Source organism: Solanum stenotomum, chromosome 6 (assembly GCF_019186545.1).
Source record: "Solanum stenotomum isolate F172 chromosome 6, ASM1918654v1, whole genome shotgun sequence".
Classification (NCBI taxonomy): Eukaryota; Viridiplantae; Streptophyta; class Magnoliopsida; order Solanales; family Solanaceae; genus Solanum; species Solanum stenotomum.
The window spans coordinates 56,112,849-56,127,268 of record NC_064287.1 but is presented as its reverse complement, the minus strand read 5'-3'; the positions used below and the strand labels follow the sequence as shown (position 1 = coordinate 56,127,268).

The window sequence follows — 14,420 nt, the reverse complement described above, 5'->3', positions numbered from 1 at the left end:
AGTCTGGGCCTTCAATGTTGCAACATCTGCTGCCAGGGAGTCAATCGTATTTAACTTTGACGCTATGGCAGATAATTGTTGGGCAAGAGATTCAACATTAGGAACGCCTTCTTGGGAATTAGACAATCTGGTATTGACCATGTTGGATCGATCTGCTTTGATACCAAAACTGATAGTAACCAGAAGTAGAGATCCAACAAAATAGAACAAAGCAAGTAGATTTACTGTAAATAGTTTGTGCAAGTATCTTAAACACAACTATACAGATAAAGTTGTCCGTATGGAGAGGACAAGACTCCAGAAAATATTAGTTTTGATTCTTAATTACATAATACTAATAACTAATCCTGATTACATATATATAGAGAACATAAAAGGATAAGACTGACACTATAAACTATAAATTAGGAATAATAACTACTAGACAATTGCTAGATAACTGCTAGACAACTGCTGTAGCAGTTGTTTGTCCAGAATTCAACTCTTTATTCTTTTGTCGATGTTTTCTTCTAAAATATGTCTTGAGAGGTGGGTTGGTATCAGTCCCCTTCGGAGATCATATATAGTAGTGTTATATTTTAAAAATATATTGAAATATAGATGTGTGAACCCACAATCGGAGTATCACATAATGAGATTATGGCTGGGTTAGAAATTTGAATTTTATTTTATCTTATTTTATTTTTCTTTCTAAAATTAGATAAACTTCTCTAAGTGGTAATTGGTAGCATTTGTTACACTTTAATTAATTCAACACACACACACACACATATATATATATTAGAATTCATTTTAGACCTATAATTTTAAAATTTTAACTAATTTCAGTAGGAAAAATCTAAACGTCGAACCGATCTAATATATATCATAGATCAGCCTTCTAATAATAGTGCACCCATCATCTCAAAATCCTGGATACGCCTCTGAATTGAACCACTGCACTCTCTATATTTCCTATGTAATTGCAACATGAGCTGTGCATGGAGGGACAGAGGGTGAAAGTCTTTAACTTGGTTGCCTGAATATTTACTCATGGAGGTGTCTTGACACTGATATCTATAAGTGAAGAGTTTCAAAAGATTTTCTCAAAAAAAAAAAGAAAGAAGAGTGAAGAGTCTCAAAAGATGATATCAAGGTCAAACCTGCTCTTCGAAATGATGCCATAATACCATTATAGCATGGAGTGATGCTTTACTCTCATGCACTATTGGACGACTGGAAGCTGTTTGAGGTTCATAGTATAGTTGCATAATTTATTTCTTTGTCAGAGTGTGACACTTGGGGATGAAGAGGCTAGCAGGAGAGGCGTTCAGAAATCCGTTCTGGAGAGGAAAGGTCCATCATCTTTTAGCTGTGGGGTTGAGATAATCTCCAAGGCAGAATTGAGAGTTCACCCTGATTTAGAAGCAACAGTAGATGCAATTCTTGCAGGTCTTTTACTAGTCCTCCCTCCTAAGTCCTAACAAAACAATTCTGCTGACAAATCATTTGCATATTATCCTGTTGGAAAGCTAATTGGATGTTGTTTAATTGTCTGCCTTGGTGTTAATTTCATGTTGAGAAGGACGTTACCCAAAATTTGAAATTCGCAAGATAAATCCAGGATCGCAAGATGGAATAATGGAAAGTTCATCCATCCAAGCACCATTAGATGAAATAAATGAAGTTTTGATTGAAGATATAATCCAGATTAATGGAGGTATACCTGATTCAACTGAGCTCCTCTCAGCAACAGGTCCGAGCATGGAAGGAGGTTCTGGTGAAAGTGAGGATGCCCTTTGCATTTTTCTATATGGGGTAAGATGATATTACCATTTACTTGTTCGATAGGAAAAAAGAATGTCATCACTACATTGAATATGTTTAAGTTTGGTTAATAACTAAAATCCCAGTCTCAGAATCTGTTCTCTTAGTTCAACTTTAATACCGAGCTTGTATTCATTGTTGAAGGGCCTTCGAAAGAGAATCAATTTCCAAAAAAGTGAACTACCTCCTAGTACATGATGGTTCTGCATTCGTGTGCTATTGTTACTTAATTTGCTGCTAGTATCTTTTGATTTGTGGATCTAATAAACCTAATTTGATGCTTCTCCAGTATCCTAATAGTCTCCTTGTTTTCCTCTCTTTTCATGTTAAGGCCCCACATACCCCCTTCCTCTGCGGGAAGTGCTTGGTGGCCTCAAACATGAAGTGTAGAAGTATCGAGCAGGAATGATTTTTTTCTTTTGGCTGACTATTCAGATTCAAGCCCAGCAAATTTTTTTATTTTAAAATATTCCTGGAAAAAAAGAACATATGCTTGAATTTTGTCACTCCTTGTATAGGCGGAAAAAGAGTAGAGATTCTTCTATGCTTTAGCTCATTAAGATTTCACCCATTAAAGTAATTGTCAAAGACACATTTTACAATTACAGAGCCTCCTCTTCAAACTTTATGTCATCTAATGAAGCATTTGAGTTAATCCACTCTCTTTTCCTTTTAGTTCTCTAAATTTTTTAACTTCTATGAGGGAAAGTGAAGCATAGAATAAGAGATTCTTATGAAGAAAACGAAAAAGAAGAGAGGAAAAAACACGAAAAAGCTCCATCAGCTTCTATATGGAAACATCTACGTGGAACTCATATTTGAGCAGGTATTGTAGATCTCAGAGGCAAGTGTGATGCAAGGGATAAAACAGCTAAACATTGACGATACCATTGAGTTTACTGATAATATCAGTGAAGCAGATGTGCTACTTGCTCTGCAGTCCAAGCTTAAGAAAAATTCTCGGATTCAAGCAGCTGCAAGATCTCACGGCATTCCTATTTATGTGACAAAGGTATTTGTTCGAACTAACTTGCAATATCTCCTCATTTGAATGAAAGTTCAGAAGAAAGAAGGGAAAAACAGGATGAGTTCTCTTATGCATTATCTGTTGTCTGTGCAGAGTCCGAATTCACTATCCTTGTGTGACTTATGTGAAGTATCTTTTCCTTTTGCAGACAAGCTCCTCAACACAGCTGACAAAGGCTATGCAGGCATTAATCAGTGATTTTGCTGATGGCTTTGAGTTTCTCGAATCTGAAGCTAAGACGAATGAGTCTGAAAAGATTGATGCCTTAGAGGTAATTTCCCCTTGTATTCTTTTTTAGTACTTTTTCGGAGAATCCAATTTTGAAGACTCTAGCGGCTGACTTCCATAAAGATGATAATGGGCTTTTTGTGATTAGCTGGCTTTTAACTACCCTTAAGTTGAGGGTGACTACCCTTAAGTTGGGTTTTAACTTTATGATGAAATACTAATTTTCACTCTCTGGAAAACATGGAGGTTCCGATGAAGTCATTGGCCTGAAGCATATGTGCTATACCATTTTGTCATGCCGTGTGAGGACATCTGATGTTTGCAATGGAACAAAAGATAAAGTAGACTTCAACTTAGGATTCACCAAGTGTGTGGTTAAAAAATTTGTGGTCTCATGTCAGTCTAAGAAGGGATTGGTAAAAGTTGCTGCCATGTGACCACGAGGTCACAAATTCAAACCGTGGAAACAACCTCTTGCAGAAATGCAAGGTAAGGCAGCCTATATGAGACCCAATGTGGTCTGGGTCTTCCCCAGTCTGTGCATAGGGGGAGCTTAGTGGACCTGTCTGTCCTTTTTTCTTTTTCATTTTGGACTAGGGCATCAGCTATTTACAATGGAATAGAGATAAAAATTCATTTCAGACTAAGTGCCCGTTTGGATTGGCTTATTTTAGGTGCTTTTAAGCCAAAATAGCTTTTAAGCAGTTTTGAAATGTTTGGGTAAAGTTAAAAAGTGCTTATAAGCACTTAGTTTTAAGTCAAAATAACAAAAATAAGCCAAAAGCCATAAGTTAGAAATCCTAACTTATGGCTTTTGGCTTATAAGTCATAAGCCAATCCAAACAGGCCCTAAGTGGTGTTTGAATTGGCTTATTTTTAGTAGTTTCTGGCTTTTAAGCATTTCTTTAGTTTTGGAAATGTTTGGGTAACACAAAAAGTATTTTTAAGCACTTATTCAAAGCTGAAAAAGTACAAAAAAGAAGCCAAAAGCCAAAAGTTGGGGGTTCCCAACTTATGACTTTTGGCTTTTAACTTATAAGCCACTTAAAAAAAGTCAATCCAAACACCCCCTAATATTCAAATATTGTGTGAAGTGGTTTGTTGCCTAAGGTCTCATCTGAAGGTGGAGTATTCAACAAATATATTGTCCTACTAGCTAGAATCTATAGGAGAAACTGAAGGAGTGTGACCATTTAGATTAAGGTCATCAGGCGCTCTATCGTATTCTGTTAATATCCTGAGGAATTCTCCTTTGCAAATTAGACAAGCTTAATTAGCCAATAGGTTGGGAAAAAGAACACATCAACTAGCTAATATTCATCCAAAAAAATCAACTGATGCACATGCCTTCTCTTTTTTCTTATCAGGATATAGAGTGTCACCATTTACTGTTTGTACTCGAGTTACTAGAACTTCACTACTGTTAAAACTTAAAACTAAACTGTAATGCTTCTGGATGTGGTTGTTAATGATTATGGGGCTTGAGGGTACTGGGTAGTGTATTCATTAACTCAACTAAATAAACAGAATAAACAAAACAGAGAAAGAAAAAGAACTAATCAACAAAGGAAAAGAATAACTGCCACCCTAATGGATCTAGTTGTATTTAAAATTAACATAAAACTATGTCTCTTATGGGGAAAATCTGATAAATAATTAAAATTAAAAGAAAACCATGTCCCTTATGGAAAATTCCGATAAAGTTGGAAGGATGCAAAAATTAATATAAAACTATTGATCCACTTTGAAAAATTATATACATCTTTATGGAGAAAGCTAATCAACATTAGGTGCTCATGAGATGCATATATGTCAAGTAAAAGCATCTATCTGGTCATTAGATAAGTTTAAGTATCTAATTTACAAATTGTGCTAAGTTTGAGGGACTATCTAGGTATTTAGAGCAGATTATTTATATGATCTACTTTAAACATGCTTATAAATCAGTAAAGGATACTGTATAAATAGACTTTAAGGGGTGAGTGAATCCTATGTTAGAGTTTCAATTAACAAATCTATCAAAATAGTTAAGAGAAAAAGTATTTCTCTGACAAATTCAGCCTTTTATATAACAAATTGGTTTCTGGACATAACAATAAGGAGATATAAGAAACTAATTTGTCATATAAAAGATCGAATTTGTCAGAGAAACTGTTAGCTCTTTGGGTAGATTTGTAATTGAAGCTCTAACGTAGAATTCACTTATCTCTTGAAGCCTATTTATATAATATTTTTACTAGCTTATGAGCATGTTTAAAGTTGACCAGATAAATAATCTAGTGTAAATATCTAGACAGTCCCTCAAACTTGGCACAATTTGTAAATTAGACACTTAAACTTTATCTGGTGATTTGATAGACACTTTTACTTGACATATATGAATCTCATGAGTACCTAATGCTGACATGTCAAATTTGTGTGTATTGCACTCCACGTTGGTGTGTGAACAAACTATGTCTCTTATGGGGAAAATCCGATAAATAATTAAAATTAACATAAAACTATGTCCCTTGTGGAAAAATTTCGATAAAGTTGGAAGGATGCAAAAATTAACACAAACTATTGATCCACTTTGGAAAATTATATACATCTTTATGGAGAAAGCTAATCAAGTGTGCAACATGCTTTTTTTTTTACGACCATGATGTTCGGACTAGCTTTCCGTTCTTCGTCTAATTCTACAGGATATCTACCACCTCCCACCAAATACCAGATTATCCATATGGTTAACTAAACATGCTCATAAGCCAGTAAGGGATACAATATAAATAGGCTTTAAGGGATACATGAATTCTATGTTAGAGTTTCAATTAACAAATCTACGAAAAGAGTTAAGTGTTTCTTTGACAAATTCACCCTTTCTCAAACTGCTAATGGAATAAATAATCCAATGGAAGCTCCCTTTTAGGGGTATGAGAGAAGAAGTTTGTATGTTATTGGTAGATCAGGACAAATAATTTATTACTGCTCAAATGGTTGATTTGCAAGAATTTATGAATATAAAGATGACATTCCTAGAACTTATAATCTTTGTTACTTTGATATAACTAAATTATGTGTGATTTCATTTTTATTAGAGATTTTCAAGATAGAGATAGTGTTATGATAACAAGGAAAAGAAAAATTCAAGATTTATAGGATAAATGAAATTTAAGAAGAGACGATTTTAACTTAATCAAAAAAAGAAAAGAAGAGGTGATTTCCCTGTGGGATGTAAGTTTCCAATTCATCATCCCTTGGATGATGAATTTTTGTGAATACAAAGTTACCCTTATCTCAAAAAAAAAAGAAAAGAAGAGATGATTTTAAAATCACAAGAAAACAAACATGATTTCAATAAAATCTCTAATAAAAAGGAAATCACATATAATTTAGTTATATCAAAGAAACAAAGATTGTAAGTTCTAGGGATGTCATTTTTTGTATCCATAAAATTCTCGCAAATCAACCATTTGATCAATAATAAATTCTTTATCATGATCTACTAGTAACACATAAATTTCTTCTCTCATAAAAAGGAGCTTCCATTGCATTATCTGTTTTTCAACAGTTTCAGAATAGTTTTTCTTCAGACATAACAATAAGGAGATATAAGAAACTAATTTGNCAAGATAGAGGAGATGTGGTCACCACAAGGTTGGAATATAATATTTAGAAGACTGCTAAATGACTGGGAGATTGATGGAATGGTGGAGTGTTTGGGCTTGATTGGTGGATTCCCAGGTACTACTCTAGAGCCAGACAGATTAGCATGGGGACATCACAAAGATGGGGTATTTTCAGTGAATAGATTATACAACTGGGGACTTAAAAGATGTGCAGGAAGATCCATTGGACCTTGGAACACAATATGGAAAAGTGTGGCTCCTGCCAAGGTGAAGTGTTTCACTTGGTTGGTTGCTAGGAAAAAATGTTTGACTCATGAGGCAATGCAGAAGAGGGGCATCAACATAGTATCCAGATGTCTCCTTTGTAAAGAAGCTCTGGAGACTAACAAACACTTATTCATGCACTGTAAGGTAACTGCTCAGGTGTGGGCTCTGTTTACAAGCATAGCCAATGAATATTGGACTATGCCAGAACACACCTCTGACCTTCTTAGCTGCTGGATCAAAAGGGGAGGCAGCAAAAGTTAGAAAAGATGGTGGAGAACAGTTCCAGCATGTATATGGTGGATTATATGGAAAGAAAGGAATCAGAGAATTTTTGAAGGAAAGGAGTGTACAATACAGAAGATCAAATGGAAAGTAATTACTACTTTAGGTTTTTGGTGTAAAGAACAGGATATAGAAGAGGAGTTCCAATTAGTGGACTTCATAGGATCTCTGTAAGTATTTCTTTTTAGTCTTTTCCTTTTGTTGTAACAGTCTTTTTTTGGAGGTGGCCAGCATAGCCCTTAATGCTGAGGAATATAAAAAGTTACCAATTTCAAAAAAAAGATAAGTTTAAGTATCTAAATATAAATTGTGCCAAGTTTGAGGGACTATCTAGGTATTTAGACCAGATTATTTATATGATCTACTTTAAACATGCTTATAAATCAGTAAAGGATACTGGATAAATATACTTTAAGGGGTAAGTGAATCCTATGTTAGAGTTTCAATTAACAAATCTATCAAAATAGTTACGTATTTCTCTGAAAAATTCAGCCTTTTATATAACAAATTAGTTTCTTATATATTGTTATGACTGAAGAAAGAAATTCTCAAACTGCCGAAGGAATAGATAATCCAATGGAAGCCAAATCCTCGACTAATAGAAAAAGGAGCTTCTATTAAGATTATCTATATTTTCAACAAGTTGAGAATTTTTTTTTCCGGACATACCAATAAGGAGATATAAGAAACTAATTTGTTATATAAAAGATCAAATTTGTCAGAGAAACTGTTAGCTCTTTTGGTAGATTTGTAATTGAAGCTCTAACGTAGAATTCACTTATCTCTTGAAGCCTATTTATATAATATTTTTACTAGCTTATGAGCATGTTTAAAGTTGACCAGATAAATAATCTAGTGTAAATATCTAGACAGTCCCTCAAACTTGGCACAATTTGTAAATTAGACACTTAAACTTTATCTGGTGATTTGATAGACACTTTTACTTGACATATATGAATCTCATGAGTACCTAATGCTGACATGTCAAATTTGTGTGTATTGCACTCCACGTTGGTGTGTGAACAAACTATGTCTCTTATGGGGAAAATCCGATAAATAATTAACATAAAACTATGTCCCTTGTGGAAAAATTTCGATGAAGTTGGAAGGATGCAAAAATTAACACAAACTATTGATCCACTTTGGAAAATTATGTACATCTTTATGGAGAAAGCTAATCAAGTGTGCAACATGCTTTTTTTTTATGACCATGATGTTCGGACTAGCTTTCCGTACTTCGTCTAATTCTACAGGATATCTGCCACCTCCCACCAAATTCCAGATTATCCATATGGTTAACTAAACATGCTCATAAGCCAGTAAGGGATACGGTATAAATAGGCTTTAAGGGATAAATAAATTCTATGTTAAGAGTTTCAATTAACAAATCTACGAAAAGAGTTAAGTGGTTCTCTGACAAATTCACCCTTTCTCAAACTGCTGATGTAATAAATAATTCAATGGAAGCTCCCTTTTAGGGGTATGAGAGAAGAAGTTTGTATGTTATTGGTAGATCAGGACAAATAATTTATTACTGCTCAAATGGTTGATTTGCAAGAATTTATGAATATAAAGATGACATTCCTAGAACTTATAATCTTTGTTACTTTGATATAACTAAATTATGTGTGATTTCATTTTTATTAGAGATTTTCAAGATAGAGATAGTGTTATGATAACAAGGAAAAGAAAAATTCAAGATTTATAGGATAAATGAAATTTAAGAAGAGACGATTTTAACTTAATCAAAAAAAGAAAAGAAGAGGTGATTTCCCTGTGGGATGTAAGTTTCCAATTCATCATCCCTTGGATGATGAATTTTTGTGAATACAAAGTTACCCTTATCTCAAAAAAAAAAGAAAAGAAGAGATGATTTTAAAATCACAAGAAAACAAACATGATTTCAATAAAATCTCTAATAAAAAGGAAATCACATATAATTTAGTTATATCAAAGAAACAAAGATTGTAAGTTCTAGGGATGTCGTTTTTTGTATCCATAAAATTCTCGCAAATCAACCATTTGATCAATAATAAATTCTTTATCATGATCTACTAGTAACACATAAATTTCTTCTCTAATAAAAAGGAGCTTCCATTGCATTATCTGTTTTTCAACAGTTTGAGAATAGTTTTTCTTCAGACATAACAATAAGGAGATATAAGAAACTAATTTGTTATATAAAAGAATAAATTTGTCAGAGAAATAGTTAACTCTTTTTTGGTAGATTTGTAATTGAAGCTCTAGCGTAGAATGCACTTGCCTCTTAAAGCCTTTTTATATAGTAGCCTTTACTATCTTATGAGCATGTTTAAAGCTGACCATATAATTTAGTTTAAATACCTAGATAGTCCCTCAAAACTTGACACAATTTGTAAATAGATACTTAAACTTATATGGTGACCAGATAAACACTTTTACTTGATATATATGCATCTCATGAGCACCTAATGTGGACATTTCAAATTTGTGTGGATTGCACTCCATATTGACGTGTGAACAAATTAAATCAGTCAATTTCTTCTTTTTTCCCCCCTTAATTTTTTTTATGTATTTCTTTTTACATTTTCCTTGGAAATATTAGCTACGTATATTTATCCCATTAAGTTGGTGAATTGATCCTATGTTATAACCTTAGTTATGATTCCAAAATTAATATTCTGGAATATCCTGATTTTGAACTAGATGATCCTAAGGAATGGTATAAGTGATTGTTTTCTTTATTTTAAACAGAGAACAACTTGTAAATTAGGTCATGTTTACCTTTGTTTACGTCAATTAAAATCACAAATTTTGCAAATGTTTGAGTTATTACACTATTGAATCGCAATTAAAAATAAATATTTGTTGACTATTCTAAATTTTTGACCAACTTTTATCCTCTTAACAATCAAATTATACAACTGTGGGGTTTATTACCTCTTCCTATGAGTATCAAAATGTAAAATTGATGATTGAATGTGATTTAAAGTTATTGATGATGAGATTAAATTTATTAAGTATTAATTGCACTTCTGGAAACTCACCTAACACTTAATGGTAGTCCTAGTTGACTAAATATTCTTTCACACGTGCTCATAATATTATTGTTTCAATAGTTCAGATGATGAATGTCATCAGGGGCGGAGCTACCCTTTATCAAGGGTGGTCATCCGGACCCTTTGCCGGGAAATTATATGAGATATGTAGGTAAAATTTTGGATTTTTTGGTTATATACCAAGTAAGGACACTCTTGATACAACTAAGTTTTGTGGCTCAGCGGTAAAGACTCTTCAGCATGAGCATTGCTACCTGGGTTCAATCCCACATAGAAGCATGTACGATTTTTGTGAGTCTATTTTTTATATTATATTCCTTCACTCTAGTTTCAATGAGACCAGCAAGCTATATATTCTATTTTCGCGCAAGTGATTCTTCAACTCATCCTGCTTGTAGATTTAGTCACACCCCTTAGGTTCCAAAGCAGTCACTTCATTGGCAAGTTTGTGGAGCTCCACCCCAATCAATAGACAGTGAATCAAGCTTACTATGCATAATACTCTTAAATCTGTTCTTTGTTGGAATGGTTGTCAATACAGGGAAGTTTGTGAGGTTGAACTCTGGACTTGGCCAGATTGCATTTGGCCTTAAACTGTATTGCTGGGGATCTTCTCCTTCTGGTGTCTGTTTGTTACTCCCTGTCTCCATCACCTGGTTGCAAATCTCCTCAACTCTATTTTGGGAATTAGCTGGTGTAGAACTTTGGCCTTGTTTAGTCTTCTGCTCATTAATCTGAACTTGAGGTCGAATCACTCCCTTATATTGCCATGCTTGTGTCACTGTTTTCCCTGCTCTAGTTACTAGAACTTCATTACTGTTAAAACTTAAAACTAAACTGTGATACTTCTAGATGTGGTTGTTAATGAGTAGGGGGCTTGAGGGTAGTGTGTACATCTAATGTTTAGTTCAGGATAACGATTTCTTTCATTGAAATTGAACTGATATTTGTTAACTCAACTAAATAAACAGAAGAAACAAAACAGAGAAAGAACTAATCAACAAAGGAAAATAATAATTTCCACCCTAATGGATTAGTTGTATTTAGAATTAACATAAAACTATGTCTCTTCTCTTATGGGGAAATCTGATAAATAATTAAAATTAACATAAACCTATGTCCCTTATGGAAAAATTCCGATAAAGGTGGAAGGACACAAATTAACATAAAACTATTGATCCACTTTGAAAAATCATATACATCTTTTTGGAGAAAGCTAATCAGTATTAGGTGCTCATGAGATGCATATATGTCAAGAAAAAGTGTCTATCTGGTCGCTAGATAAGTTTAAGTGTCTAATTTACAAATTGTGCCAAGTTTGAGGGACTATCTAGGTATTTAGACTAAATTATTTAAGGGATAAAGGGACAAATGCGCCCTAGACTATGACCGGAATCCCAGAGACACCTTAACTAAACTAAGGTCCTATTACCCTCGAACTTATTTTTTTTGTAATTTAATACCCCTTTTAGCTTACGTGGCACACTCTGTGACTCCATGTAGTTGAAACGCGTAGGAGATGTTTGGATGCCATGTAAGCCAAAAAGGTATACAAAATTACAAAAAAAATTTGATTGGGGTGGGGTGGGGGGTGGTTAAATAAGACTTTATTTTAGCTAAGTTGTGTCCCTAGGATTTCGATCATAGTCTAGGGGTTAATTGTGCCTTATCCTAATTATTTATATGGTCAACTTTAAACATGCTCATAAGCCAGTAAAGGATACAATATAAATAGGCTTTAAGGGGTAAGTGAATTCTGTGTTAGAGTTTCAATAAACAAATCTACTAAAAGAGTTAAGTATTTCTCTGACAAATTTAATCTATTTATATAAAAAATTAGTTTCTTATATCTCCTTATGGTTATGTCTGGAAAAAAAATGCCCAAACTATTGGAGGAATAGATAAATCCAATGGAAGCTCCTTTTTATGGGTATGAGAGAAGAAATTTGTGTGTTACTGATGTATCATGACTAAGAATTTATTACTGATCATCAGATGGTTGATTTGTGAGAATTCCTAATGCTAGGTTGGGCTCTAAAATTCTCACAAATTAACCATTTGATGAGTAATAAATTTTGTCATGATCTATAAGTAACACAAAAACTTATTTTCTCATACCCATAAAAAAGGAGCTTCTATTGGATTATCTATTTCAACATTTGAGAATTTTTTTTCTTCCGACATAACAATAAGGAGATATAAGAAGCTACTTTGTTATATAAAAGGCTAAATTTGTCAAAGGAACACTCAACTCTTTTGGTAGATTTGTAATTGAAGCTCTAACCTAGAATTCACTTACCCCTTAAAGCCTATTTATATAATATCCTTTACTAGCTTATGAACATGTTTAGAGTTGACCATATAAATAATTAAATCTAAATACCTAGATAGTCTTTCAAACTTGGCACAATTTATAACTTAGACACTTAAACTTATCGGGTGATCAAATAGACACTTTTACTTGTTAGATGATAAATAGTCTTTAATAGCAAGGTTTAAAATAGACAAGAAAGGTAACTTATCTCTTGATTTTCTAAATTGGACAAAATATTGTTGGACAACTATTTTTAGTATAGTGGACAACTATTGTTGGACGGAGGAAGTATTAACTGCCATTCTTAAAACTCACCTAACACTTAATGAGAGTCTTAGTAGACTAAAGATTCTTTAACACGTGCCCATAATATTATTGTTTCAATAGTTCAGATGATGAATGTCAATATGTCATGTCTTCAAGTAAGGTTAATGGTCGTCTTAGATTTAGGCCTCATTTATTTTTGTTGGGATAAATCAGCCCAAAGATACTCTTAACATGGTGTGATATTGTGCGCCTTGGCCAAGCCGGCCGGTTTTTCTCAAAAGGCCTCACGCCATTGAGAGATCCTACACCTTATATGTAGCTTCCCAAATGTGGAAATTTGTTCTCACACCCAACAATCTTCCCCTCAAACTTACTTCCACATGGTCCATCACCATGAACCACGGGTCATTTCCTAAGATTCATTGTGTCACTCACATCATCTGTGTATTTTTTGGCAACTGAAGCCCAAAATTAGCTTCTTTTTATATGTGTGCATCTAGCATTGCATATTTACATAATCTACTGTTGATAGTTCTCGTGTATCCTGGTTTGTTATCTGTGTTTACCAAATAATATCATTGTTGTAGTTTCTTTAAAAGCTGAGTGGATTTTGTGCATCGACTTTTTGCAGGAGGCTCGAATAGCCATGGAGCGAGTGGTAATTCCAAAAGGGGAACCTGTTGAGCTACTCCCTAGGCCAACAAATATTATACTGCTTCAGAAGGATCTTGTTAGAAAGTACAAGCTAAAATCAGAGCGAATTGGAACAGGAACGGATTTAAGGCTTCGGATTCTCCCTTTCACCAATGCATCTGATGAAGACGGTCATGATAGTGAAGGAGTTGATGATGAGAGTGAAGATGAGTTATTATTCAGGCCGAATGCTGAATCAAATGGATCTGCCTACACTGTGAATAGATTACCTCTACTACCTGAATAAGAAAGTAGATTGTTGGTTTTAACACCAATTGCCTCTATCAGAGTGCATCATCTTTGTATCATTCATAAGCTGTTGAACATACTCTGAAGCCATTGGGTATAAATACAAATGGTTAACTACAAATTGGTGTTTTTGTATATTAAATTATGGGCCATAATCAATTATACTTGTTCAAAGTCTCAGCCTTTTACTGCTACATAGTGTTTGGTATGAACTTTTATGGATTTTGAGTTGGGAATAGAGCAATGGCTTATTCGGAGTTATATCACAATTCATTCTCGGACATAGTTGTTCAAAAAGGTGGCATGTGATATTTGTCAATGGAGTCATAGCAAGAAAGAAGGCTAGGAGATAGAGGGTACTTCCCTCCTTTTTTAGGATTTCTGTGTGCGGATGCCTTTCCTTTTTGAACTAAACTACCATAACTCTCGCTAACTACATTAGATTCTTTTGGATTAAAAAATAGCATGATATTCTATTGGAATAGCTATTTCAGCTTTTATATAAGATAACTAATCCTACTATTTTTGTACATACTATGTGATTGTTATCCCTTACTCCACCAATCAAAAGAGAGATAAAACTATCTCACATTTTATTACCAAAAATTTGTGGACTATATCATATGAAAATTGGTAAAATC

The 14,420-nt window shown here is 33.7% G+C and overlaps 1 protein-coding gene across 1 annotated transcript in view; it reads left to right on the top strand.

Moving 5' to 3' along the window:
* Positions 1–13,901, top strand: part of LOC125867173 (protein SEEDLING PLASTID DEVELOPMENT 1-like) — a 21,305-nt gene extending 7,404 nt beyond the window's left edge. Inside the window, exons 5-9 of the mRNA XM_049547603.1 lie at positions 1,266–1,431; positions 1,565–1,797; positions 2,642–2,818; positions 2,982–3,104; positions 13,469–13,901. Coding sequence (XP_049403560.1) covers positions 1,266–1,431; positions 1,565–1,797; positions 2,642–2,818; positions 2,982–3,104; positions 13,469–13,777 — 1,008 coding nt within the window. The 3' untranslated portion in view covers positions 13,778–13,901. The remainder of the gene's footprint in view (positions 1–1,265; positions 1,432–1,564; positions 1,798–2,641; positions 2,819–2,981; positions 3,105–13,468) is intronic.
* Positions 13,902–14,420: the final 519 nt, after the last annotated feature.